This window comes from Kwoniella shandongensis, chromosome 9, assembly GCF_008629635.2.
Source record: "Kwoniella shandongensis chromosome 9, complete sequence".
NCBI lineage: Eukaryota > Fungi > Basidiomycota > Tremellomycetes > Tremellales > Cryptococcaceae > Kwoniella > Kwoniella shandongensis.
The window spans coordinates 1,197,602-1,224,497 of record NC_089295.1 but is presented as its reverse complement, the minus strand read 5'-3'; the positions used below and the strand labels follow the sequence as shown (position 1 = coordinate 1,224,497).

The window sequence follows — 26,896 nt, the reverse complement described above, 5'->3', positions numbered from 1 at the left end:
TGGAGGCGCTATACCAGGGTTCCGGTTTTGTTCCCGAGCAACTGTGCGCCGATAATTAGGACGGACTAAAGATGTGTGTGTGTATGTATGTATGTATCGTCTTGTTTGGAAAGAGATCCATGCGTCGTTGGTCGACAAAGTTGGTCGTGATGTTATATACCAGTCGTTGACTGTTGCGTGGCGACAGCGGACCACTTCCGTTAATTGTCTTGTCATAAACCAGATTGAGCGTGTGAGAAAATGCTACAGAGTATCCACCAAGAGGAACAAAAATCCAAAAAAAAACCTATTGTTCTCAGAAGTGGGGGTTCTGACTCTCCGCAGTTCTGCTATTGTGGGCGTGGGGTAAGCTCAACTCCAGTTATCTCACGGTCTTTCCCTGGGATGAGTTGTAGAGTCCTAATGTTCCCCGTGCGAGACGTACGTGGGATCTGTTACCTTCGATTCATCACAAGTCAGTGGTGCGCGCGAAAGCACTAGAGAGCACGACGAATCATGGGACTAGGGTGTTTAAGAGTCAAAATTTAACCTTTTTAGCGTACAATAGGGTCCCGATCGGCCCTTACCGATCGAGGAACGGTACTAAGCTGTAAAGCCAATACACCGTTTACAGTAAATCCAACAGACCTTGCATATAGCTATCCAAGGGAAACACTTGTGCTCTTTGTTCTTTGTGTTAGATGTACCGCATGAAGACTCTTTCTACTTCTTCTCCATGTTTCATATACAAGGTTATTCTGAGTCGTGTCTCGCATGTCCCATACATCTTCCGTTTTGGACCATTCGTTCGTTCATGGTTCTTCTCTCCTTCTTGCTCCTGTTTCTGGAGATGATGGGGAAGAACATGAGCGTTTGGAAACAGAGGGACCTCACCGTAACTAAATGTAGTCGTATATGAAACGGCACGGAGGTACTTTCCGCCCTCGCCCTCAGCCTCACCCCCGCCCTGTAAGACCTGTAGCAGCATATCATTGTGCCGCAACAACCTAAATGATCGTGAACGCCGCCCATCGTTCTCGCCATATGGTTATCACGTTGTGCTTGCGACAACCCCCTGTCGAGTCACTCCTCGTGCTGACTGTTTAGGACTATGAAATAAGCCTGAATGTGTCGTCGTAACTTATGTGTGGGTAGACTTTAGGTAATTGGGTTACGCATCGCGTTATCGTGCTCGTGCCTATCACGCTGTCCGTTTGCACGTTCGACTATCGCAGTGCACACATTTCGTTGCTGCCTTCAACGCTTTCACCTGCATCAATTTTTCGGATGTCAATATCGGACTTCGATTCTGCACCTCGTATATATCCGACAGTAACACGAACCTTCTCGTTACCTTGTCACCATGATCTTATTCGCGATCTGGTAGTCCGTACCAGGGTTGCAACTAGAGAGTAATGTCACGCTACGAGCACTAAACTTCAGATACGAATCTGGTGTGTGAAGGTATGAGCCTCCCGCTCATGTGTGCACCCTGGTCTAGCGATCAATTAACGACAAGTAATCAGTCGGAGTTCACCTCGTCATCGTAATGCATTCGTCCGACGACTGAGATCTTGCATTAGCGAACAAGAGCCCCTTTCAGTATCTCGGCCACCGAGCAGCCATTCCTACCATCATCAGCGTTGATCGTCCAATCGGCTAACTAGTAATCCGATTCGACAACGTGACCAGAGCCTATGCATAGACCCGGCGTCTATTCTCTTCCCTTTCCGATGGAGTTGAGGCAGAAGTGGAAGTAGGACAGCCATATTTTTCGGAGTTGGCGTGCATTCAGGAAAAGATGTACACGAAGATCATCATCAAACCCGAAGTGCAAAATCAAACCCGATCAGCTGTCTGTCCCACTCCCACTGTACGAGGTTTTCTGGGTGTTCCTTTTCGCTTAACTCTTCTCCGGTCTGACCGAAAGCCGCCCGCCTTTGGCTCCAGATCAAGGTAAGGTTTGGAATTGCGTTACCTTCACACAGGTGCTTGTGCATACAGTAAGTGATCACGAATTGAAGTGTGCAGTTGCAGTCATGCTCTGGTTTAACGCTTTTAGTTTAGGATTGGCGCGGGTTAGACTTGGGAGGGTGATTGTCGGGACACGGGACCTTTTTTTCGGCTATAATCTCATTCACAAAAATAATCAATAATAATAACGACAATAATTCGGAATCGACCACCACCACCACCACGCATCACATCTCATCATCTCATCTCATCACCAATCGTATCTTAAAACGCATTACGATACCCCCTTTTCTTGGCCCACCACCTGTCTGTACATGAGGGCGGCTGCTCATTCGGTCCCTGGCTACCCCTTGTAACAAATTGGTTTCAATTCCAGCTGGACATAATCACCTCCTTCTCCCATATCCTTCCTCCTTCTCTAGGAGCGAGCTTTTCTTTAATCCCCGGCATTCAAAATATATCGGCTGTTTTGGTTACAAACTCAAACCCGAAACTCTAGCTCTCCGAAAGCTCCCAATCAGTGATTGTGATTGGCAACCGTTGTAGTTGGACGGAGTCCGATCTCCTGTCCTGTCTTTGTCCTGAACTTTACCAGTGTAACCCTGTACCAATCTTACTCGTTCGACCCACCGAGCACCGATACCGGATAACTCAAAAGTAAGGTACGAGTGGTGGCACGAAACAACGTACTTGTAACCGTTTTAGTGGCTTTCTCCACTTGGCGAAACTACCTACGAACGATTTGTACCGAAGTGACATTCCTGACGAAAACGAAACGAACGACCGTACGAAAGAACGGAAGAGTCGATCTCAATTTCGAATTGTGATCTCTTCTTACTCAAAATACCGACAACTTGAAGAGGAATCAACGTTCCTTCAAGGAGAATCTTTGTCTTTCCAATCGACCAAACGAGCACAACGTCGAAGCTTTCAATAGCTGACGCCATCGAGTGCATTGCGAAACGACACGGATCACATCAGCACCTGCGATCACTACGATACTGGGCTCCACCGTTCAATCTACACACGAGACATCCCTTGGCATCAGGAACAATTCATATTCGGTACAACGCACAGTCCATCTATTGGTGTTTCGGTGTGTGTAAGAATCGTCCGAGCGTTCAGAAAGTCGGTGAAAGCCGCCCCGAGGGACGACGTTGTCTCTCCGCACGCCCACCGCCGCCCGTCCTACTCTCAGGAGGGAGACTATCTTTGGCGCGCCGAAAGGGACTCTCAAAAGTCCTGTATACGAATCAACACACGAAAGTCCTCAAGTCCGAACCCGATCTAGTTGGTATTTTCTCGGGCGCAATAAACAAGGTCATTACGCCGATCACTTGCTCCTCCTTTGATCCCAAGAAGATCCCTTGATTTACGCCCCTTTCCTCGACTTCGACGTTTTACGTTACTTGCCTCGAAGGTGAAATCGTGTTGCGTTCCTCACTTGGAATACGATACGATAGCATTCATCATTGTTATACTAATCTTGTGAGGCTAAGCGAACATCGAACCTCTCTCGTAACTTCATCTGGCGGGTCCGACTCTGCTGTTGCTGCTTGCTTATTTACGGCCGATAAACATCGAGATCGGTTTTGATAGATGTATCGCCGAAGAACTAGGTCGTCGCCTTCCCATTTCGTGTACTATCGTTTATAGTCGGCTCACCACAAACGGTGGCATTGTATTTAACGCCCCAATCACTTTCAACGCTTTCGCCCACGCCCTTATCGCTACAGATGAGCCCATACATTTCACCTGTCGAGGGTGCCAGCTCTCAAGCTGGTCCTTCCCGTCCGCAGATATCATCCCCTCCTGTGCTCGCGTCTATTGGTGAGTGTCGCCACGACATCGAAGTATCTCCACGTCAAGTCAGACGCTGACGGTTTAATATTGTGGGCTTGTAGGCACCGTACTGATCGACGCATTCGACTGCCCTCCTCGTCCGGTACTTGACGGTATACCAACACCGCCGCCTACGCCGACTGTCCGTTCAGACTCTGATCCACGTACTCCTCTTTCACATTCTCAAAATATATTTTCTCCTATTCCCCATTTATTATCACCGTCTTCGCCGAAATTGAACGGATCTCGTCTATCCACTCCGCAGTTGAGTTTCGGGGATGACTCTCCGATACCCAACGCGAAGGACGTTTACGAGATGTTGGGTGGGGGCGCTCTTTACGCGCTGGTGGGCGCTAGATTGTGGCTGCCATCTGCCAAGTTGAAAACACTCGTCGATCGATCAGCGGAAGTGAATGATCTGCCTGCAGGTGTCGAGAATAAACTTGCGAGTTTAGGCGAGGATATGTGGGTGTGGAATCGAGGGAAGGGGACACGGATGACCAGAGCGAGAATACGATACGAAGGCGATGTGCGATTGTAAGTCATCGTATTCTTGACAAACGAATTGGAGCACATCGTTGATTGTTACGTACCAAAAGCTTTCAACAGATTGTTCGAGCTCCGTATCGAACGATTTCGCAATTAGCCGAGTCGCCACTGTACAACGCCGAGTATCTGCACATCAGTCCCCCTTATTCGCCAGAGGATGTAGCCAAACTACAAGCGGAACTTGCCATTCTAAATGAATCCAGAGAATCATCTTGGCGGCCCAAGATCGTGTTCGAGCCGACACCGCCTTCTTGTCATCCCGGTCAGAAACGATGGGTGGAACAAATATTACCTGGTATCGAAGTCTTGTCGTGAGTGTCCACCCATTCACCACAATGTGACCGTCCGGCATAGCTAACCAAATTTCGATTGTGTGTTGCTTTGCGCAGACCAAATCATGAAGAATTATTTTCGTTCTACTCCATCCCGACGATGTCAATGACAGATCCGGATCTACGACCGACCGTCGAACGAATCATCACTCACATCTTGTTCCAAGTCGGCATCGGTCAAGACGATAACGGTATCGTCGTCGTTCGATGTGGACGATTGGGTGCTTGTGTGGGTACCAAAGCGGGCGGATTGAAATGGTGTCCAGCGTATTTTGACGAGGTCGATTCGGATCGAGTGAAGGATGTCACAGGGGCAGGGAATAGTTTCTTGGGTGGTTACATTGCAGGGCTGTCGATCTGTAATGATCCTTATGAGGGTGAGTGGGGTCATACCCCAAACGATAAATGTGTGAAGAGGTGGATACTGATATCAGTTGTTTGATTTGGCTGTTATTTGTAGCATCGCTCTACGCGACGGTGTCCGCTTCTTTCGTCGTAGAACAGTTCGGTCTGCCGGTGTTGACCACGACAACAAATGACACTCAAGAATATTGGAATGGCGATCTACCTCGGAAACGATTAGAAAAACTTCGGATAAGGGTAGGGCAGACGGATATGTAGTAACGGACGGAGAATCACATCGGGAAGTGAGATTTGGGATTCGGGGTTTGGGGAATTTGAATAACCAGCATCTTTGTTAAACATCATACAAACACAACACAACATCATTGCATGGGTTCGGTTTTGGGATACAGTACGAGTACAAGTTAGGAGATGTCATGAAATTATGTACGCAGGAATGGGGATACAAATGCTGGGTATATGCAATAAATCTTGGCAAGGATGTGATGTGTCGCAGCGTCTCCCAATGCTAAGCGATCAGCAAGCAGCACTCCCTAGTACTGGGTTCAGATTGCGAGAGCCACCTCAGGCAACTAATGATGTTTGTTCGCCTGCCCTCGTCTTATCCTCATCTGACCGTGTCGACGTTACTTCACCACCATTACCAGCGGTGATAGCAGTCAATCCACTCCAATACAATCTCCCCGCCACTTCTTCAACCAACCATGTCATACCATCTTCAAGACCTGATCCTGTGAACGCCGAACAGGGATGGACGATCCATCGATGTGAGACGATACTCTGTAATTGGAGGGCCTAAGAGGACAGACGTAATGTCAGCTTTGATTGAAGGCGGGAAGGAGTATTCACGCTGTTGTCCCGACGGAAGAACAGGTGGTTGGGATAGAGTAAAAGGTTCTTCATTGTGGAGCTTTGTGAAGGGAAGGATGGATCCTTTGAGCGAAGATTAGAATCTTCATCGACACGCACATCTCGGATTTGTTCGAGAGACATCGACCCTTCCAGATCTTGTTTGTTGGCAAAGACGAGTAATGTCGCTCCTGCCAATCGCTGCGGGAGGAAAGGGGATAGTTTCAGCTTGAGCAATTGAAACCGGGCTATGAGATCTATCAAAGGTGTCCTGGGCCCAATGTGAAGCTCGAGTCTCCTTTTGCGGAGCACTTCTATCCACGAAGGTGCAAACGTTCAACCCATCTGGTCGAGCCGGCCCTCATCCATGCAACCATCCTGCTGAACCTCCCCTAAAAGAGTGATGGAGCTAGGTTCCCCCATCTCACTCACCTCTTCTTGTAACAGCCCGCTCAGTTCCTGTCTACAATCGTCCATCCTCATTCGATCTGAAGAGTCGACCACCCAAACTACAGCGTCTGTCGATTCGAAATAATTCCGCCAATAAGGTCGGAGTGTCCGTTGACCTCCTACGTCCCCTATTCCATCGAAATCAGTACCACCTAGCAATAGTCAAGGGAGGCAGAATGCCGCTCACATATGTTGAGTGTATAGCTGAGTAAAATATATGATCAGCTCCCGAATCACGCAGGACAGAGCAGAGGCACCAGACAGAGCAGAGGCAGTAACACTCACCCGTCACGTATCAGAGTTTTGATGTTGAAGCCCAAGGTCGGACTGATATCTGATATGTCCTCCCCATTCAACTTTTTCAATATCGTAGTCTTACCAGCATTATCAAGACCGCTGTTTGCACACCGAATCAGCTCATATCCACCTTGATTTCATTATCATGAGATGAGTGGTACACCACGACTCATGACGACGTACAGGAAGAGTACTCTCATCTCCTTCGATTTCGCCTTGTTCTTGCGAATGATGGTCAGGAGACCTAAGACAAAATACGACAACTGCAGATCAGCGAGGAGTTCCCATTCGTCGATGGTGATAGGGACATTTACCCATTTTGTCTGGCGAGGCGAAGAGGTAGTTGTTGGGTTGCCAGAAGTTATATAGTCCGTATGGCTTTCGTCAACATTTCGTTAATGTTGTTGTCAGAATGCAGACGCGCCGGTCGTCGTGAAACGTGTCACGTGACCGGCTTTGGTTGGTGGACCGTTCATGTGGTACATCTAGTTGTGGTCCCTCTTCATGGTCCAACCGCGGCTAGTGTTCCCCAAGACTATGTTACTTGCATCTCATGCCCGCACGAGGCTCACGGCTTGGATGACAAGATACAACATGCATACAGTATACAATGATGATATACAACCCATTATCCCATGTCTCTTCACAATCTCGTCTTCTTCCTTGAAGGCTGAGCCAATGTCCCGCTTGCTGGTCTGAAATTACTACTGGATGGTAATCTCGGCGCAGCCAAAGAGGGTGGTAGTCTACAAATTCACACAATCCATCAGCTTGAAGTACAACACCGTATATTGAGCCATGGTTTGGAAACTCACGATCCCATCTTCGCATCTCCATTATCTTCATGCGTTACTCTTCGCGTGGGGTATGTCACGGTACTTCCCTCGAATACACTCCTTCGATCGGGTGATGGGTCAACTTTGGTGGTGGAGCAACGGATGATGAGCAGCCGACTCACTTTGCCGAAACGCCTCCTTCTTCTTGGAACCATGGATGCGCCAACGCTTCCCTCGCCGTCAGTCGTCGAGCTGGATCCCACTCGAATAGCTTAGTGAGGAGGTCGTACCCTTGACCAGAACCTGATCGGGACGAGTACCAAGTGGGTAAGGGGTTGGGATTCGGGTAGCTGGTACGATAGTGTCAGTGTGTTCTATACCAAGCGAGGCCGCTGTCCCGAGCAGAAGATTCCCGGGCGCAACAGCCAAGATGAAATATACTTACGGGCCAGAGGATAGATACGTCTTGTACTCTGGCATATGCACTATACCAGGCCATTGTTCAGCTACACATGAAAGATAAGGGTCAGCTGAGCCCCCTGGAGAATTCTCATGATGGTATAGCTCACGCTTTACCGGACCCAGAACTTCACACATCTTGCCCATTTGATCTCGTTGGAACGGCAACGATTTCTTTCCGTCCATCTTCGCTTCGTCCCCCTTGAAGATGGGTCGGAGGGCGAGCAGCTCCGCGTAGATACATCCAATAGCCCAAAGGTCTACCCCACAAAGTCAGTTCCTATCCTCAAACATATAAGAGGAAAGAAACTCACCAACAGCCGCTGTATAATGCTTTGATCCCAAGATCAACTCTGGAGCTCTATACCAGATCGTAACCACGACCTTATCTCCACCAAACAAACCCCCTTGAGCTAAAGGTTTATGCCACAATCTCGCCAATCCCAAATCACCAATCTTGACAACCCCAGCGGAAGTCACCAAGATGTTGGCAGGTTTGAGATCTCGATGTAGGACGAAATTGGAGTGGAGGAAATGGACACCGCAGAGGAGTTGGTGGAGCAATCGACGAAGCGTAGGTGAGGGGATAGGCGTTCGAGTGGTTTGGGAATGGTGGTGGATGATTTGCTATATGATCCGACCGAGGCCAAGTCAGCTTGACTAGAGATCGTAGAACTGTGGTTGAGGAACGTACCAAAAAGTCATGCTCGGCATATTCGAATACCATGTAAATAGCTTTATCTTCTAAGATCACTTCTCTCAAAGCGACCAGATTCCGATGATGCAATTCTCGATTCAGCTGCACCAAGAGAGGCAAGACTATGTCAGTTTTGTACTGTGCTGGTATTGTAGTGGCAGTGCAGCACCCACCATGATCTCTCTCGCTGCACTTTGACTTATCCCAGCATAGGTCAAAACATCTCCCTCTTTATCCGGCTTGAATTTCTTGATAGCAAACACTTCCCCTTCTTTCGCTGGCAGATCACCAGGTCGCATACACAATTCGGGGTTGTTAAGTGGTTCTTGGACCGAAGAAGAGGTAGTGGACAACGAAGGTGAGGGGATCTTTTCTTTTGGTATAGAGAGAGCAGCGCGTGTAGAAGACGGGAGTGTGACTTTGCCTGTTGGCTTGGGCGCGGGCAGAAGGAGTGCTTTGTACACACGACCGTAGGTACCTAGCAGGGTTGCACCGTCAGCACAACATCGAGCGGGTATTGCACTCGCTTTCGCCGCATCAAACTCACCCGAGGAGATGAAGCCTAGAATCTTGTATGTCTTCAGTACACTGCCAGAATGGTCATCAATAAGTGTCGCTTCAAGCGTCGACTTCGCCAACCCGCACACTTACGTTCGTCGCTCTCGGTCCCTCTTTGCCCGATACAGATGCATCGGATCGACCATGGCCGACGAAGAAGTCATCGCCGATGCCATTGTCGAGCTAGTGCTGCCTACAGGATACGATATGTATGCATACAACGTGGAAATATGTATACCATACAAGAGTCCTATACCGTGCGGTCACCATGAACGAGGGCGTTGACGGGTCACGTGATTATTCTCGCGAGACTGTTTTTACTTTCCCACGGATGGTCTTATGCGATGTCATGGCTCGACCCCAATCAAACCAAACAAACAGATAACGTCAACAAACAACTTCTTTCCTCTCGTGTTACAACGACAATTATACGTATTTGCTCCATTCTCCTCAGTTAGGTTACCACAGGCGATCCATTGATAACAACAGCTGGTGGGAACGACTATACCACTCGTCATTATCGACATCACTACACCATGTCACTGGCGGCCCGTTCGCCCGCCTCCCGGAAATCCTACTCTCTCGCTGAACACGATCTCAACATGGACAACATGACTATGCCCGTGACCAATGTGCAGGTCAAGCAGAAGAAAAGAGTAGCACACAGTATAGGTGGAGAGGGATTAGCAGGGCTGGGGAAGAATGATGAGATGAGTCCAAGAAGAAAAGCTAGACGGAGTATGGTAAGTGGGTCGCGAGACCTCCGACTTGGTCACTCGACTGACAGCTCTGATGGCTGTACTCGTAGCAACCACGGAAATCGATTCTCAAATCCATGTCTGGTAACTCTCTCAGCAGAGATGCGGACAATGATACTCTGAACTACACAAATACTCAACAATATGCTCATACTATCGCTTTCTCCTCTTTGTACGGCAGCAACGAGAATGTTGATCCTGCATTGAGAGCATCCACCCAAGCTTTGGCGAGACGTGTCAGCTTTGCTCCCAATGCCCATGTCCGGTAAGTACACGGCCTCCTCTTGGAACTAAACAGCCTAGCTAAGCTAGCACGTTACGTAGCATGTTCGAATCGAGCCTCAACGCTCAGTCCCCCGACGCCACCCCTGCCCCAGCTCCCTCGGTCAACTTTGCTCTTCCCGGTCCGTCTGCAGGCGGACCTAGATCATCACTTTCTGCTCACTCTCGACGATCATCGATCCAGAACATCGGATCAGTGTCCAAGCCAAACATCTTCGCTCCTAGCATCTTCCAAGGTGAAGGGGACTCGCAAGGTGAGGCGTCGATGGAACTCGAGACAGATGAAGAGGCTTCGGATTCCGAGGACGAAGGCGTCGAGATGGGTTCCGTCAGAAGGAATGAGAACGACGAACAGCAAGTCGCCAACGGTCTGTATTTAGAAGAGGCAGACGATGAAGATGCCGAGGAAGACGAGATGGATATGGACATCACACAAAACGTTTATGGCGGAATCGTTCGTCGAGCTTCAATGGCAGCCAACACCACTGTCGGATCTGACGTCGACGCTGAGGGTGAGACAGATATGGACATCTCGCAACGCAGCGGTGACGATGAGAAGACGATGGATTTCACCATCGCAGTCGGTGGTTTGCTTCCTCCCAAAGCACCCGCTGGAGCAATGAAGAACCGAAACTCTATCGGATACTCTATACCTCAACCAGAAGGCACATCAACGAGAAACTTCTTGCCAGGCGAGGCTATTGAAGGAGAGATAGAAATGGAGATGGAAGAGACGGTCGCTTTCGGTGGGATCATTGGAGCGGACGATTCGCTCAGTTCCGGTAGCGAAGACACCATGAACAACACACACCGAGAGAGAACGATGACTTTCTCTTTTGACAACCCTCAAGCAGCCGCGCAGTCTGAGCACGACGACGATGGTGCCATGGAGATGACTATGGCTACCGGAGGTATTGTTTCCTTCGATCCTGTCTCTCCTGCTCGTTCCCTTCCAACCAACACTCGACCGATGTCTGCAACACCCTCATTCGCTCGACCAACCGTTTCGTCAGTGCAAAAGTCCAAGGAGAAAGAAACCGCTACTCAGAAGCGCAACGTTTTCGCCCCCTCTCCCAGTCCCTTCAAATCTACGACACCAAGGAAGAACGGTCTTCAGACTGCGGGTGAGGTCGCCAAGCGACTCAGCTTCGGTTCGACTACCTCCAGTGGAGGTAAGAAGCGCGCTCGTCAGGATGATGACGAGGAGGAGCACATGGGCAGCGCAAAGAAGAGCAAGACATCTTCCATCGAATCGGACGAGGTCTTCGGCGGTACTCCAGTCCAACAAGCTCCTCGTCCAGTTGTATCGTCAGTTGGACCTCGAAGATCATCCCTCGGTACACCTATGCGAATGGCTCGAAGTCCTGCAAGCAGACGAAGTGCAGTGCGTGTCTTTGACCCGGAGGGTGAAGACGAAGCCATTGAGGAGATCACTCGTCAGGCGGAAGGACAGCAAGACTGGGAACAGCCACAAGCGATCTCATTGGCATCCTTCTTGGAGATGACAGGCGTGCAGTTCATGGAGGGATTGCCGGGATTGAACAGGCGACGAAGCAGCGTTGCCAAGGGTATTCTCGGACAGTCATATGGCGGCGGTGGTGAGTTATCAGCATTTGGGCCTGCATTGGGCACGATTCCTTGGCTAACCGTGAATCTCAACTCAGACCGAGAGTTTGCACTGCACGAGTACGCGGAAGCTCAAGTCAACAGCGTTTTCCTTAACATGTACACTTGGGTGAGTAGCGGTCTAATTTTGGTGTCTGAATAGGACAAACAGCTGATTGAACGATGGTAGGCTGCGAACAAGCTTCGCGAAGACATCAAGACAGGTCAAGAAGAGCTTGCAGCAGTCGAGTCACGATGTGACGAGGACAGTCCTCCTGTCATCCAGGAGTACCTCGCTGCCACGGACGAGGATAGACAATTGTTCGAGTTGACTTTCAAGTCATTCAAGACGAACACCCAGTTGAAGGCGAAGGAGATGTGGTACGACTGGAAGCATCAGTTGATGGAGACCATCAAGCCTGATGTTGAGAGCATGTTAGAGGGAATGCAAGAGGTGAGTAACTTTAAGCGAGAGCGGACAATGGATTGGAAGCCGGGACTGATGGGTGATGCCGCATAGGACAACGACCGACTATCAGCTATGAACGAGCAGGTCGCTTCTCTTCTTCCAGATTTGAAGGCGAGACAAGCGGCACTGCAAGTCGAGCTGGCAAGGGAACGAGAGATCGTTGCGGAGATCGCTGCATGCGACCAGCAAGAGTTGGCATCGTACAAGGAGGGTATCGCAGAGCAAGGGTGAGTGAAAGCCTTACATCTATACTAAGTTAGTCAGCTGATCACGGTCTTCGCAGCGCTCAAATCGCGGTCTTCAGCGCAGAGTTGGCGGAATCATCCGCCAAGCTCAACTCCATTACCACCAAGCTGGAGGAATTGAACGCCAAGAAGCAGGACCATGTGGCTGCGATCGCACACGCTAAGAGCCAGTGTGATCAGTTCACTCGATCTGATGCTATCCGACTACAGGGTGAGTGGAGATAAGCGGCTACACAGATGAGTGTTTAGCTGATTAGTCCTTTATCGTTCTCAGAGGAGTACACCTCGATTCAACATCTTCATCTCTGGCGACCCACAAAGGTACAACCGAATCGGCTCGAACTTGAGTTCGACGGTGAGATCGGTATATCCTTCAGCTGTAACGATTACGTGTCGGACATCCGAACTGCCAAAGTGGAGTACCTCCATGAGCGGGTAAAGCAGGCGAAACGACCAGGGAAGATCAGTCGAGGACCCACACCTACTCAAGGGTTGTTCAAGATGATGGAGATTGCAGTGCGAGAGATGGTAAAGATGAAAGCTTATCAGGGATTACCAGAGGTGAGTCCGACCTACCACAATTTCCAGTTGTGGCGCTTGAAGCTGATGAAGGCCTTCTTCTTTTGGTAGCTCGTTCAACGTATTGGTCAATTATGGTCAACTGTCCAACGTCTTCGAGCCGAGATGAACTATGTCAACTTCCGACATCCTCTCACATACCAATTCGACGATTCAACATCTACTCTCAAAGCGGGAGTGATCATGATGTTACCGCTCGTGAAGTCAAAAATTAGAGTAGAGTTCATGATTGGACAAGAGTGTTTGTGGGGATACCCAGAGAGTCTGGCAGGGACAGATATCAAGGTGGAGAAAGTATATGGAGAAGCAGAGTGAGTACTAGACTAACTTGCGAGAATGAAACGACGCTGATTGTTCTTCTGAATGTTCTTAGTGTGGAACTGTTGGAAGTCGCTGCGAGACAAACGATGGAAGGTGCTACGCCACATGGATGTCTAGGTGCTTTCTTACAAGTTTGTGTAGATGTGTCAGGACAATATGCCGAGGCTAGATAGTGTAGGACCTTGATATGGGGTGTGTGCAAATGTTTTGGAGTGGTAGTCGCTTGTTTTTCGTTTTTCGCTCTGCTTTTTGGTGCTTGTATAGGTCTTTACCATACCAATGAATGGGGATTGATGGAATTCCGTGTACATCTTGTTTTCACCTTGAAGTCGTCTCATAATACACAACCACGCCATGATTGTTGCAATCTGGAGTCTTTGGGTATGTCCAATTCAACATGCCGAGTCGGACGGACCTCGAGTTCACTCCCTCGTCACCTTCCTATCTTCCGAAACGAAGTTTGCATAAAAATATGTAACATGACCAAAACCAAAAGCAGTATATGCACGAATCCTCAAAAGCTCTCCTTCACCCTCACTCTGTGGGATGTCTCTCTCCTCCATCATCTCACGACACCGCCTATTCGTCAGAGATCTACACAACCAGATCGTCAGTCGTCTTCACCTTGACCCACTCCGATGGAAGAAGTAGACCCACCTTTGGTGCCAAGAAGAATTGCAATGTCCCTTGTTCAAAATCGAATTGAACGAGCAATGGAACATCGTTGCTCATATGCAAGCTGACCTCTTTCGCCAACGGTGCAGATTTAGCAAAGTTTGAAAGGTATTTGAGGGAGAATGTGAGCGAGACTTGTTTTTCGAGGATGATGGAGACGCCAACTTCTTCGGTTGAGTCGGTGTTTTTGGCTTTCTTTGCGCCCTGCGAATAACATCACATGTAGACAGAAACGTCAGTCTGAGCCAATAATGAATATTGTCAAGTGGAGTACGGTAACACTTACCTTGGCTTTACCATTGGCAGCCTTTCTCTTCTTTGGTCGATCATCCTCATCCTGTTCGTCCTCTAAATCGCGACACGGCTCTTGATCAGCAAACCCTGACAAATCAGAGTTCGTACGAGTTCGCACTCACCACCCTCCTCATCCTCGTCGACTTCTGGCTTCTCCTCCTCCTCTTCCTCTTCATCCTCATCAGCGTCTGGATCTCTCTTCACTTGCGCCTTTTTGCTTCCACCACCAGCAGATCGATCCGTTCCAGCCGTTTGCTTCAACAACACACTTCCATTACCGACTTCACCCTCGGAACTGAATCGAACACCTTCCTTTGACGCTTCAATCTTGACGCTTTCGCCTAAAGCGGCGAGATCTCGACAGATTCTCTGGAACTCGGCAGAAGACATGGTGATGGTCGCGTCGTATTGGGTATCGGGGATACCGAGATGTTCTTGGTCGATGTCCATGAGTTTCATCTCGTATTCGCCGACTCGGTCCTCCTCTGCAATCAAGCGCACGAGTCAGCTTCCTTTCCGTTTCTCGGATGCCACAGCTGACAGTGGGCGCAAACGACGACGCGAGTGAGACCTCGCTTGATCGAAAACCGATCCAAGGGCAATTCCACCACATGGGAGACATCACTCACTTGGCGACTCAAAGACCATACCGAGGGAATCGGCATCGTCGGGAGCTTTGAATGTAACAACATCGTTATCCTTTGCACACTTGAGGATCTTGGTGAGGGATCCGAGCTATACAATGACGACAGACATCAGTGTACAGTCCACATGAGAGAGAAGGTTCCCCGTGACGCTGGACTCACGTTCACGCCCAGTGGCATATTCCTATCACATCGATAAGACTCGAATTGCTCCGCTACAAGTTTGAGCGAGACAAGCGCGACGTGGGAGTTGTCCATCGCTTGGAGGGCCTGCACGCGAGCGCAAAGCGGTAGAACATTAATTTTTCGTTACGCGACGCGTTTAGAAGGCGAGGGAGCGGGTGACTTACGATACCCTCGTCGGTACAGTCGAGGTTACCATCAGTGACGAGCTCCTTGATAGCTAAGTAGAGAGATGAACATCAGTGACTGGTCCTCCTTCGAGACGAACAGGATAGGTAGCGTATTTTCGGTAAAGCGGGAAGGGGAGTGGGATATGACCCGACTCACCATCCAAAAGCTTTTTGAGCACTGAAGCTTGCTTAACTCGAGCTTCCAACATTTTGTTTTGATTTGCTTATTGATTACTATGTAAGGTGAGTGGAATAAGAGACGAATGTAATGTTCTTGAGTTGAAATGATCAGTATCTTTGAAAGGGTAAAGATGGAAATGAGAATCGCGTCTTGGGTGAGGTCGCGTCAGATCGAACAGATGCTAACATGTACAGTGGCGCGTCATTTAAATGAAGGATTGATAACGCCATTACAAAATAAATTGTGACGTGGGATACTACTTCTGACGTGGTGACTTCTCCTTACGCCACAACAATCATCACCATCCCCGGACTTGCTGCGAGCGATTGCACACTTTACCTTGACTTGATGTTGTGTTGGTGATTTCGCTTTGGTATAGCTTGTTAGTAGCGTGTTGTCAACAGGCTAGAGTTGGCACGATGGCGAACAACTATAACACCCTTCCTGTGAGTCTGTTGCGACAGTCAGACAGTCGTGTTCCATGCTGACCGATCGACCGACCGACTGACTTTTGCTATCTCTTCATCCCACACCCTCATCGCCTTGAATGTAACACGTAATATTGTCTTCTCACATCCCTCGCTCTCGCCTCGTACAGCTCCATGAGACGCTCAACCTCTATGTCACCCCCACCGCCTACGTATTCGAGCCAGCCTCTACATCTATCGGATCGCACGGCCATGACGGGCCCACGTTCGTGAACGAGAAAGATGTGAGGGAGAGTCTGTATGTGGATCGAAGAACGGGTAGGATGAGCTTGAACGGTGAGTCGAATAAGATTAGACCTGCTGTGTGATATAGGGACTGATATAGTATGGATATGCGTACACGCAGAGACTTCGCAGATACCGTTTGGGAAAGAAAAGGTCATCACATGTTATGGTATCATTGGTGTTCTAAGCTTGGCCACTAGTGAGTGACTAGTATACAGACTGGTGTGATGTGTCTTTCGAACGCTGAGCTGATGTTGACCAACTTCCTACCGTAGCCGACTTCCTGTTGATTATTACTTCCCGGACACCGTCCTGTCGACTTCTCTCTCAACCTATCTACCTCGCTACGGACTTCCGACTCCTCCCCCTCTCACCACTCTCCACCTCCGCAACTATCCTCGACCACCCCGTCGAGAAAGAACTCATCTCGCTCGTCGAGCAAGGTCTCAAATCCGGCAGATTGTGGTTCTCGTATGGATGGGATCTGACAAATACATTGCAGAGACAGAAGGAGTTGGATGATGCAGGTCATGGAGCGAGCAAGTGGCCTTTGTGGAAAAGAGCGGATGATAGGTTTTTCTGGAATAGGTTCTTGATGGGTCGAATGACTGATTTGACAGAGAACGGAGGCGTGGATGTGAGTGTGGTTCCTGCAGACTGCTCTCTGTCTTTTAGGCACCATCGCTGATATTCATTCTGACCGCAGCTGAGCAGATTCATCTTACCTGTCATGTATGGATGTACGTACTCATCCCCTACTCTCAATTGATGTCACGCTGACCCCATACACAGCCATCGAGCTCCGTTCATCCACCCTCAACTCCCGTGATCTTCTCTTCCTCCTTGTCTCCCGTCGATCCCGACATCGTGCCGGAACGCGATACTTTTCCCGTGGTCTCAACTCCCAAGGCCATGTCTCCAACTTCAACGAGACGGAGCAGATCGTCCTCTTCGATCCTCTTCCTTCGAATGGGGATCAATATCGACGCGGAAGGGTGGATGGGAGGGAGAGACTCAGTTTCGTGCAGACCAGAGGGAGTGTGCCTCTTTTCTGGGCCGAGGTGAACAATCTCAGATATAAGCCGGATCTGCAAATTATGGATTACACCGAAACGGTGAGTTGAGGAGCAGATTTTATGTTCTCGATCGGGAGCTCTGAGGAAAGTCAGTTGAACTGATGCTGTTTTCCGTTCTAGCCTAACGCGCTCAAGACCCATCTCCACTCTATGATCAACACCTACGGCGATGTTTACCTCGTCAACCTTGTTAACCAAAAAGGACACGAACAACCCGTCAAAGAGGCCTTCGAGCGATACATGTCGCAGGTCTCATCTACTGACCCCCTTGTCGGCGAGAAGGCTCATTACGTCTACTTCGACTTCCACCACGAATGCAAAGGCTTGCGATTCGACCGAATCTCCGTTTTGATCGACCGCCTTGCTCCGGCTTTGGAACAGATGGGATGGTTCCATTCTGTCAATCCCGACTCGAGTAACTATGGATCAGGATCAAATGTCGAGGGCGGTGTACAAGTCTTGACCAAACAGCAAGGTGTGGTGAGAAGCAATTGTATGGATTGCCTGGACAGGACCAATGTCTCTCAAGCTGCGTTAGGCAGGTGGGCCTTAAACAAGCAATTGAGGGCGGCGGGAGTGTTAAGCCCGAAGGAAAATGTAGATGACCACGACGAATTTATGACGATGTTCAGGCATGGTAAGCTGACTTCCTTGCTTGTATCACCGGTCGAGCTGATTTATCTCGTTCCGTCGCAGTCTGGGCGGACCACGGAGATACCGTCTCAAGAGCCTATGCTGGTACTGGAGCCCTCAAGAGTGATTACACGAGGACTGGAAAGAGGTCGAAGGAGGGTGTATTGGAGGATGGATACAAGTCTGTCATGCGATACATCAGGAACAACTTCTTTGATGGCGATAGGCAGGTGAGTTATGGTCGGTGCGCATCTTCCGAGGCTGCGACGCTAATCCTTCACTCTCAGGACGCATTTGATATCCTTACCGGTGCATGGGTCGCCAAGCGAGGCGGTATCCCACCTCTCACAGACACGAGACCTTTGTTGATGCGAGCGGTAAGTGACATATTGCCAAGTGGACGATCAGATGCTCATGACGGTGGAGCAGATGCCGTATGTCTTGGCATTTGCCTTGACGATGATTCTTGCTGCGGTAACATTACCGCGAACTTCTGGTGAGTCGTGATGTTGTGATCATGTATCGATATATCGTACGGGGTGCTCACGACATTGTTTACGTTCTATTTAGACTTTTCAATCTATTCGTTCTTGATCCTCTGGTTGTTCTTGGCGTTCTTCTCAGGATCTTACATCTGGGGCAATGTGAGTGCACTTAGTAGTTTTCAGCCTCGCGTCTACCAGAAGTATCATCTGACTCCACTTTGCGATACAGGGAACGTCATATGTCTCTTGGCCAAGACTCAATCCCCCGCTTGAGATCTTGTCTTGGAACGGACCGGGTGCCCGGTCAATCGCTCGAGGTAGAGGGTTGAGCTTAGCAGGTGTCGTTCCCATCTTCGACAAGAAGCGAGGGGTCGCTTCCTCGGGAGGAGGTGTGGGGAGTGGACAAAGTGGACAAGGTGGTAGACCTTTGGCATATAAGATGGAAGAGGTTGAATTGGGTAGAAGGAAAGGTGCTTTGATCGATTAAGTAGGGGTGGACGTGTGGGCGGTGCAACTTCAAGGGAGGTGCTGTACCCTATGGTTGGGATTCCGATGTTATATCCAAAGATAGTAACTTGACAATATTAATAGATAACCTATGACATGAATCGATTTCATCCTATAATACGTGGTCTAGAAGAGAAATCACACGCGGTGGCGAATGGCTGATATACAGTCCAAGTACCCATACGGCCGTATTGTGCCGCATACGTGATGTAAGACAAGGAATGACGAGATCTGACAGCACGAGCTTCAGGATAGTCAAGCATCATCACAATCACAATGCAGTGCAGCGGATGTTGATACGACGATACAATCAACGGAGGCCGAGAGTGAAATCAGTCGCCACCTGTATACGTCCTTCCCGATGATGATGATGATGATGTATCTAGTCGAACGGGAATCAAGCGTTGTGGCCACCACGGAGAAAAGGAGAGGAACAGCATGGGCGGCATCATCATCAAGCAGCATGTAGCGTGCGTCGTGCAGCGTGTATCAAGCATGAAGAGGAAGAGAGCAAGTAAGCTCAGGAATCAATCAGGGTTTATCATTTTTTCGTGAATAATGAACAATGAGAGTCTTTTGTTGTACTTGGCACACCTCACTTCTGCACTTATGCACCTTGACACATGATTGCCGCGAGCCGCGCGCTCTTTACATGCTTGGCTTTGAGCAGACATGTACAGTATGCGTACGCTTCAGCCCCTCCAGCGCTGAAGAGTATAAGCGAAGAGATAAAAGGTACACGGGACTTGCCCTCTGATAGGGTCTCGGAGGAAGGGGAAGGGAAGGGAATCAATCTTTCTTGGGTACCTTGGTCTTTTTACACAGCTTTTGTTGCACATCACAGGGGTATTCTGTGATTTGTATTTCCTAAGTGAAAGCTCCGAAACGGACATTACTACTGACTGGTAGATAGGCTGAATTGATTTGAATTGAACTATTGAATTGGATTTAGTGCTTCACCAACCATAGATCCAAGCATAGCATCCTTTACTTTCTTCTGTACCATCCTGGTCGGTCAGTCACGACTTTTTCTTCTGTGTACATTGACGACGTTGCATAGCCCACCAACGGAGACGGAAACGGGAGCACTCACCCACACACTCCCACGCACGCACGCACGCAACGCGTTTCATATCTACATACTACGGCTCCGGCGCGTCCCGATAGACTCGGAGGGCGAAACAAATATTAGACCTACATTCCTGCGATCCACTTCCTTTTGTTCCAACACACGCGTTAGCAAAGGAGGTGAGTTGTGCATTATAGACTGACTATCTCGTCGTTCGTTGTATTGCCACAGTATAGCTGGCTGATCACACTTTTTGCTTTCATTTGTACTTGCAGTGAGGTAGTGCAAACAGGAGGACAGATCGCCAGACAATCACACATTTCCTACAACGAGTGGCACGACCTTTCGTCCACCCCTTACACCATCCATTCCTTGCACGCAATCGCAATCGCAATTGCAGTTCGCAAAATGTTTTCCCTATCATCCCTCACCCTGCTCCTTCCCCTCCTCTCGCTCGATCTCGTACGAGCTGAGCCCAAACCCCGACCTCATCACTCGCATAACCTCAACAACCCCCATCGTCGTGCACTAAAACGATCAATCACAAACGACGCTTCATCCGTCAATGGCATGTCATTCGATTTCGTCATTGCAGGTGGAGGAGTCGCAGGTTTGACATTGGCTGCGAGGTTGAGCGAATGGAGTAATGTCACGGTTTTGTGTATAGAAGCAGGAGGTGATGGAACGGATGTAGAGGACAAGATTGATATTCCAGGTGAGTTTGGAAACACTGTGGACCGATAAGGGTGGAGCTGATTCTGATGTATGATGTCTTTGGAATTATAGGATACAGTTACTTGAACTCGTTAACAGGGTCAGCGTACGATTGGGCTTATACGACGACTCCGCAAGTAAGTGGTGTTCTTAACCCCTTCACTGTGTTCCCCCATCCTACTTTTCTACAGAGGGAGCTCTTTGCTCTTCCTTCCTTCCTTCCCAAGTCACTCTTGACTGCGTTGTCCATCTCATCTCGTCAAACACACCTACGTCTGTCAAAACACCATACTGATCGACTTTCGCTTCCCCAGTCCGACTCCCTCAACATCTCTTACCATTGGCCAAGAGGAAAGGGTCTCGGTGGATCAGGTGCTATCAACGGTCTGTTCTTTGGAAGGGGTAGTTCGATCGAGTATGACGCTTGGGCTAGTGAGTGATTTCCTTAGTCGTATAGCACTGTTGGGCGTGAGAGGAGGGGTATCGCGACAGCTCAAGGCCAGGGAATCGATGCTGATATCTCATTTCTTCTCGCGCAGCACTCAACCCAAATGCTGAGGAAACATGGGACTGGAACGAAGTCAACAAGTACATCAAGAAGGCCGAGAATTTCACCGCACCTCCAGACGATGTCTTGCAGAAATTGGGGATGGTGGTCAACGCTTCTGCGCACGGTACGGATGGTCCTATCCAAGCTGGTTATTCACAGTACATCTATGACGAGAATGCCAAGTGGATTCCGTGAGTATCCCTTCCATATACCTCTATCTCCCGGTTTCCTTCTTTTCTTCTAAGTCACTGTCCTGGATCATCTGCGCAACCCGAAGTGAGGCTGACACAACGTTCACAGCGCGTGGAACTCACTCGGTCTTCCTGCACAAGATACTGCATCAGGTTCCACTCGAGGTGCGACCCTCTCCACCTCCACCCTGAACTCCTCGAACCAGACCCGTTCCGACTCAAAAGCTGGCTACATCGACCCCTTACCTCCAAGGTCCAACCTCGTCATCCTCACCGGTCAACAAGTGACGGGCATCATATTCAACGGGTCCACCGATGCCAGCGGTAACGTTATCGCTTCAGGCCTCAAGTTCCAAGCCAACGCTCAAGCTGAGAGTTATTCCGTTCAAGCCAACTTGGAGGTGATCCTTGCGTAAGTTTCAGCGATTCCACTGAACCTAAAGATTAGTGGGGCGAGTGACTGACCACAATTTTGTTCGTGCAGTGGTGGAACCGTCGGATCCCCTCAGATCTTGCAATTGTCAGGTATCGGACCCAAAGACATCCTCTCCAACCTCGGTATCGCCTCCAAGGTCGACTTGCCCGTAGGATACAACCTCCAGGATCACGTTTCATACTCCATGTACTGGACTACTCCGTACGTATTGCTCAAACCCCTCCGTTGGAGACGGGAGTAGCTGATCTTTCATTGTCTTGGCTCATTCGTAGTGAGGGCACGTTGACCTGGAACAACCTGAGTGCTTCGACCGACCTCCAACAAAGCGAATTGGCTAAGTACAAGCAATCCCGCACGGGAATGTGGACTTACATCAATGAGGCTGTCGGTTGTGAGTGTCTTGATCTTCGGCGAAAGGACGTGTACACTAGCTAATGTTTTTCATCGCTGCAGACCCCAGCATGGCAGACATTACCTCGGACACTGAAGCTGCCAGCTACGCCACCACCGTCAACAGCCAGATCGATCAACAAGTGACCCAAGTCACCTCTTGGCAAAACCTACCAGCCAATGTCGCAACCGGTCTCAAGGCTCAATACAAGATTCAGCAAGAATGGCTTACCTCTGACGTTGGCCAGCTTGAGATTATTCTCACCTTGCTCGGAAAAGGTGGCAACCAACTGGGTATCCAGGTCGCTCTCCAACATCCATTCTCCAGAGGAACCATCATGATCGCCTCGACCAATGCTTTCGAGGAGCCGCTTATCAACCCCGACTACTTTGGTGTCGGCTACGACATCGATATCATGGGTTACGGATCGGCCTTCGCTCGTCGTCTTGCTGCTGCTAGTCCGCTCAACCAGGTCATGATCACGGAGCAGTTCCCCGGTGCGACCGTTGTCGACGACGCCTTGGCCACCTACACCAAGACGAATTGTGGAACCGAGTATCACCCTCTCGGAACATGTTCGATGTTGCCCAAGGACTCTGGTGGTGTTGTCGACACCACTCTGACCGTTTACGGCACTGCGAACCTGCGAGTCATTGACGCTTCGATCATGCCCCTCCAGTTGTCTGCGCACCTCATGGCGTCTTCTTACGGTATCGCGGAGAAGGGAGCCGACATTATCAAGAAGAAGCACCAGAAAGTCATCGCTGCTGCTGTCACCCCCAACAGTACGACTAACGCTGGAAGTCAACAACAAACTACTGCCAGTGCCGGCAAAGCTACCGACACTGCCATCACCGGAGCGAACAACAACCTCGCGAGTCAGAGCACCTTGAGCACCGGTGCTAAGGCTGGTATTGGAGCCGGTGTCGGAGCTGGTGTCGCTGTTATCCTTGCGGGATTACTGGCATTCTTCTGCCTCAGGAGGAAGAAGTCAAAGGCTGCTGCTACTGAGAAGGGGTGGTACAACAACCGACCTGCTGGACAAGGGTGGAACGATGGTGTTGGCGGTAGTGGTGAGTCTTCCTGCGAGTTCGACGGACAAGAATGCACGAGCTGATTGTGGTTGTGCTATTTGTAGAATACAAAGAAGCTGCTGCTGGATCATACCCCATGGCAGCATTCGACTCTCACGCCACTGAACCTTTGCAAGGTCCCCACGCTTCCGGTTCTGCTGCGCCCTGGGCACACTCACGAACGCAGAGTGTTAACACTATCGCTACGGCCGACCTTGCTTCGAGAACACCCATGAGATCAGGAAGCGCCTACGGTCTGTCTGGTAATACTTCAGGTACCGGTACACCATACCGAGATGATGGGTCGGATGATGGACATTCGTATCCTGCGCCAGAAGGAGGTCAGCCAGGTTGGCCTAGAGAACAGAGATATCACCCGGTTCAGATTGGATAAGCTTCTCACTCGTCAGAATTAGGGTCGACAGGAAGGAAACACGGATTAGATGACATGCTTTCACATCAGAAGCATGATTGACGAAATGAATCACCGTACACGAGATGATTTGCGGATTATATATAGATTGGGTACGAGCACGAGTACGAGTATGGAACGAATACGAATAACGAACGACGTAGATATGGACTTTCTTTTCATTCGTAGTTCTAGTAATGTGATGCAACGTTCTTTTGATATGCCGACTTATCCCAGAGCTGTAGCGTTGGTGCGTGAGACTGGCGTTAAATGGTGATCTAGTGAAAGTCCAGTTCCGTACTCGGTTTCGTGTTCGTGTTCGTGTACATCTGCATTCACGGTTTGTTAAATACAAGGTGTCCGAGTGGTGTGTTTCGCAGCAATTTCGTTCTGCAGTGGATAGTATTGGACGAGTTGAGATTTCGCACCCGCACGGTCATGACGAGGAACAGAGGAACAGAGGTGCAGCCAATGTCAAACCTCCGTGCGCGGTGCGCGGTGTACCTCATGCTATTTGACCGACACCACGCACCACGCACCGATCGGGACGTTCCTGTCCTAAATATGGAGTACTTGTCACCGCAGATCGTGTCCGTGTCCGTGTCCGTATCGGACATTTAGACGCTCTGGTCAAAGTCAGCGCCTTCCAACATTCTGAGATGGTTCGTGCCAAACGACCAATACAAGGGAAGGGGTGAAGGACGGACTGCGCCGATATTGTCATATGAAAGTAGTGTACCGACGGTGGTATCGTTCATCACTGCCAGAGTCAAATTAGTGTATTTACGGAGTCAATCGACTAGTACAATAATGTTGTGCAGTACGGGTAGTATGAAGTGAAGGCAGACCAGAATAGTGTGTATACCCGATATGATGAGCACAATCACGTCTTTTTTCAGACAAGTTACAAACGCGTCAACAACCAAATTGACTGATTGACTTGACATACCGCGGGCACGACACGATACTGACTTTGGTAAGCGTTGATGCTATCTAGTCTCTTGGTCGTAGTGGTGGCGTTTCTCAATCTGCTATACTATACAAGTTCGATAGTTTGGTTCACACCGTTTCCTAATTGTGAAACAGAGGTCTGTCACGGTATTCATTCTGGTAGGCACTAATATAGCGTCTACTACCTACCACTTTCAACTTGTTCGGCAGGTCTCCGCAGAAAGGTAAATCATTTTTATGTACTGCCGTACTGCTGTACTACGGTAGTACGGTACTATGGTATGGTCCAATACAGTTTGGGTCTACAACTATCGACCACTTACTTTGATAGTATGGTAGTTGAAGTAGTCGGACCGTGGCTGAGACTGATTACATCTTATCGCGTCTCGGACGAACGTGAGAACGTAGTTATCTGATTTCTGAGAATTCTGAATTTCGCAAGGTCAAAATTCAATTGTACTCGTACCGTATTCTCATGAGAATAAATGTTGTAGAATCATTACTGCACTCCGAGTACTCCGAGTGTCGGGACGTACCTCGTCGCCCACATGTACATATACGTCCATCTCTCTAACCCATCCATTTTTAGTAAGGGTACCATTGCTTCCTTGCACAATTGCACAGTCACGCCGAGGTTGAGGGCGAGGGTTGAATGTGAAGATTACATGCGCAATTACGGTATGAGTACGGTACGGTACGTTGCACAGATACAGTATCTATTTTGGAGAAACATCCCATGTCGTATATCTCGGATGCATATTTGTGGAAAGTTGGTCCGTACCGTCCGTTCCGTGTCGTACGTGAGCCATGTACGATGTACGTGTACGCACTTCACCCTCAATCACAGATCCCATCATTCATCCCGAAATCAAGTGCTCGCTGCGTGTTCTTCCATACCATACAAGTAAGGCGATTGACGATTGACGACTCCTAAGCAAAGCCAGATGACAAGACGGAGACTACTACCAACCAACTTGACTGCGACGTACGGCGTACAGTGTGAGACAATAGGGTCAAGGGTCGATCTCGATTGAGGTGGAGAGATTCTTTCACACACGCACAATTAAGATGGGACTAGTAAAGTAGGAATGACTACGACTACGACTACGACTACGGGTTCGATTTATGCTGCTCAGGTACGAAAAAACGGAGTTCTGAAGTGAAGCACGGGGGGGAACCCTTATCTATCGTGCCGTGTGCAGTGTGCCGTTTATCATTTGCCGAAAGGACGCACCTATCCTATCCTCAAAATTCGAGTAGTGGGTGTCGTATGGACATACCCTTAGTCGACCCCGAATCATTAGTAGTAGTAAGTAGTAGCGTACAACCAACCGACCGATGTAGTACGAAAATTGACGTTCGCATTGGTTGGTTGGTCGAGGAATGTCCAATGGAACACTTCCCGCCTCGCCCAACCCCAGCTGCGAATGTGAATGTGGATGTGAATGTGTAACAGTCACGTTTTGTCAGACTTGCGCCACGTCACGAAATGTAGCCGTAGCCGTAGCCGAACGCCTCGTAACTGCCATTAGGGCGGGTGAGGGAGGTAGTAACCCTTACTTGTACAGGAATACTACTCGTACTCACACACCACACTCCCTTCGGTGTCACTTTACGCGAACATCTCTTTGAAGCGAACGCTGAACGCAAGTGTGGATGTGAATGTGAACCCTTATACTTTGGTGTAATGGTGGGAATGAGATGTCACATACAGAGGGACTCTTCTGTACCGAAAAGTGGCTCGTACTGCTCGCATGTGGGTTGAATGCAATTTCGACCGAGTCCCCAAATCGGCTCGTATAGTGCATGGGCAAGTAGTGGCACTCCATCTTCAAAGCTCATCGTTCAAGTACAATAGCTTGAGCATCCCTTGCTTCCATGCACCATAACCAGTCATAAGCATGTGATGATGCATTCGTGTCGCTTGGACCTCGCTACACAAGATATATATATATGGTATCGTATTGTGCCCAGAGGAAATCCGTTCGTCGTAAATCGTTATAAATGAATCCAAGGCTTGCCGGGTAAATCAACAATATCTATGAGTTGGGGTACTGTTTCTGTATCTGTATCTGTATCTATTCAACACATATATAACGATGTAAGAAAAATCCGTAGAAACAAGAAAAAAGAAATGTACTAAAATGTGGAAGATGTGTATGAA

The 26,896-nt window shown here is 49.2% G+C and overlaps 7 protein-coding genes across 7 annotated transcripts; 4 read left to right on the top strand and 3 right to left on the bottom strand.

The window, feature by feature from the left end:
• Positions 1-3,689: 3,689 nt before the first annotated feature.
• Positions 3,690-5,297, top strand: CI109_105357 (uncharacterized protein; the record flags this gene model as incomplete). Its single annotated transcript, XM_065967649.1, has 5 exons — positions 3,690-3,783; positions 3,858-4,332; positions 4,395-4,655; positions 4,734-5,053; positions 5,137-5,297. 5 exons carry the CDS (start codon positions 3,690-3,692, stop codon positions 5,295-5,297), a joined length of 1,311 nt encoding a protein of 436 aa, XP_065823721.1.
• Positions 5,298-5,603: 306 nt separating this feature from the next.
• Positions 5,604-6,953, bottom strand: CI109_105356 (uncharacterized protein; the record flags this gene model as incomplete). The annotated part of the gene is made up of 7 exons (XM_032008060.1): positions 5,604-5,834; positions 6,009-6,089; positions 6,321-6,466; positions 6,526-6,542; positions 6,624-6,734; positions 6,819-6,879; positions 6,950-6,953. 7 exons carry the CDS (start codon positions 6,951-6,953, stop codon positions 5,604-5,606), a joined length of 651 nt encoding a protein of 216 aa, XP_031857662.1.
• Positions 6,954-7,278: 325 nt separating this feature from the next.
• CI109_105355 (serine/threonine-protein kinase SSN3) lies at positions 7,279-9,301 on the bottom strand (the record flags this gene model as incomplete). The annotated part of the gene is made up of 10 exons (XM_032008059.1): positions 7,279-7,381; positions 7,451-7,531; positions 7,594-7,761; positions 7,857-7,917; positions 7,981-8,130; positions 8,185-8,497; positions 8,565-8,669; positions 8,741-9,045; positions 9,115-9,155; positions 9,219-9,301. 10 exons carry the CDS (start codon positions 9,299-9,301, stop codon positions 7,279-7,281), a joined length of 1,410 nt encoding a protein of 469 aa, XP_031857661.1.
• Positions 9,302-9,661: 360 nt separating this feature from the next.
• Positions 9,662-13,557, top strand: CI109_105354 (uncharacterized protein; the record flags this gene model as incomplete). Its single annotated transcript, XM_032008058.1, has 10 exons — positions 9,662-9,868; positions 9,934-10,148; positions 10,208-11,763; positions 11,830-11,900; positions 11,961-12,224; positions 12,291-12,466; positions 12,523-12,695; positions 12,759-13,045; positions 13,115-13,374; positions 13,437-13,557. 10 exons carry the CDS (start codon positions 9,662-9,664, stop codon positions 13,555-13,557), a joined length of 3,330 nt encoding a protein of 1,109 aa, XP_031857660.1.
• A 421-nt stretch (positions 13,558-13,978) lies between these two features.
• Positions 13,979-15,559, bottom strand: CI109_105353 (proliferating cell nuclear antigen (pcna); the record flags this gene model as incomplete). The annotated part of the gene is made up of 7 exons (XM_032008057.2): positions 13,979-14,263; positions 14,346-14,407; positions 14,476-14,838; positions 14,983-15,088; positions 15,160-15,267; positions 15,348-15,400; positions 15,508-15,559. 7 exons carry the CDS (start codon positions 15,557-15,559, stop codon positions 13,979-13,981), a joined length of 1,029 nt encoding a protein of 342 aa, XP_031857659.2.
• A 391-nt stretch (positions 15,560-15,950) lies between these two features.
• CI109_105352 (uncharacterized protein) lies at positions 15,951-18,925 on the top strand (the record flags this gene model as incomplete). The annotated part of the gene is made up of 12 exons (XM_032008056.1): positions 15,951-15,977; positions 16,130-16,295; positions 16,366-16,443; positions 16,520-16,881; positions 16,951-16,984; positions 17,037-17,359; positions 17,441-17,957; positions 18,017-18,183; positions 18,241-18,330; positions 18,383-18,449; positions 18,524-18,597; positions 18,668-18,925. The coding sequence occupies 12 exons, from the start codon at positions 15,951-15,953 to the stop codon at positions 18,923-18,925; spliced, it is 2,163 nt and encodes a 720-aa protein (XP_031857658.1).
• Positions 18,926-20,422: 1,497 nt separating this feature from the next.
• On the top strand, positions 20,423-23,763 carry CI109_105351 (uncharacterized protein; the record flags this gene model as incomplete). The annotated part of the gene is made up of 9 exons (XM_032008055.1): positions 20,423-20,729; positions 20,801-20,865; positions 21,043-21,160; positions 21,268-21,469; positions 21,579-21,881; positions 21,954-22,106; positions 22,178-22,296; positions 22,359-23,369; positions 23,435-23,763. 9 exons carry the CDS (start codon positions 20,423-20,425, stop codon positions 23,761-23,763), a joined length of 2,607 nt encoding a protein of 868 aa, XP_031857657.1.
• Positions 23,764-26,896: the final 3,133 nt, after the last annotated feature.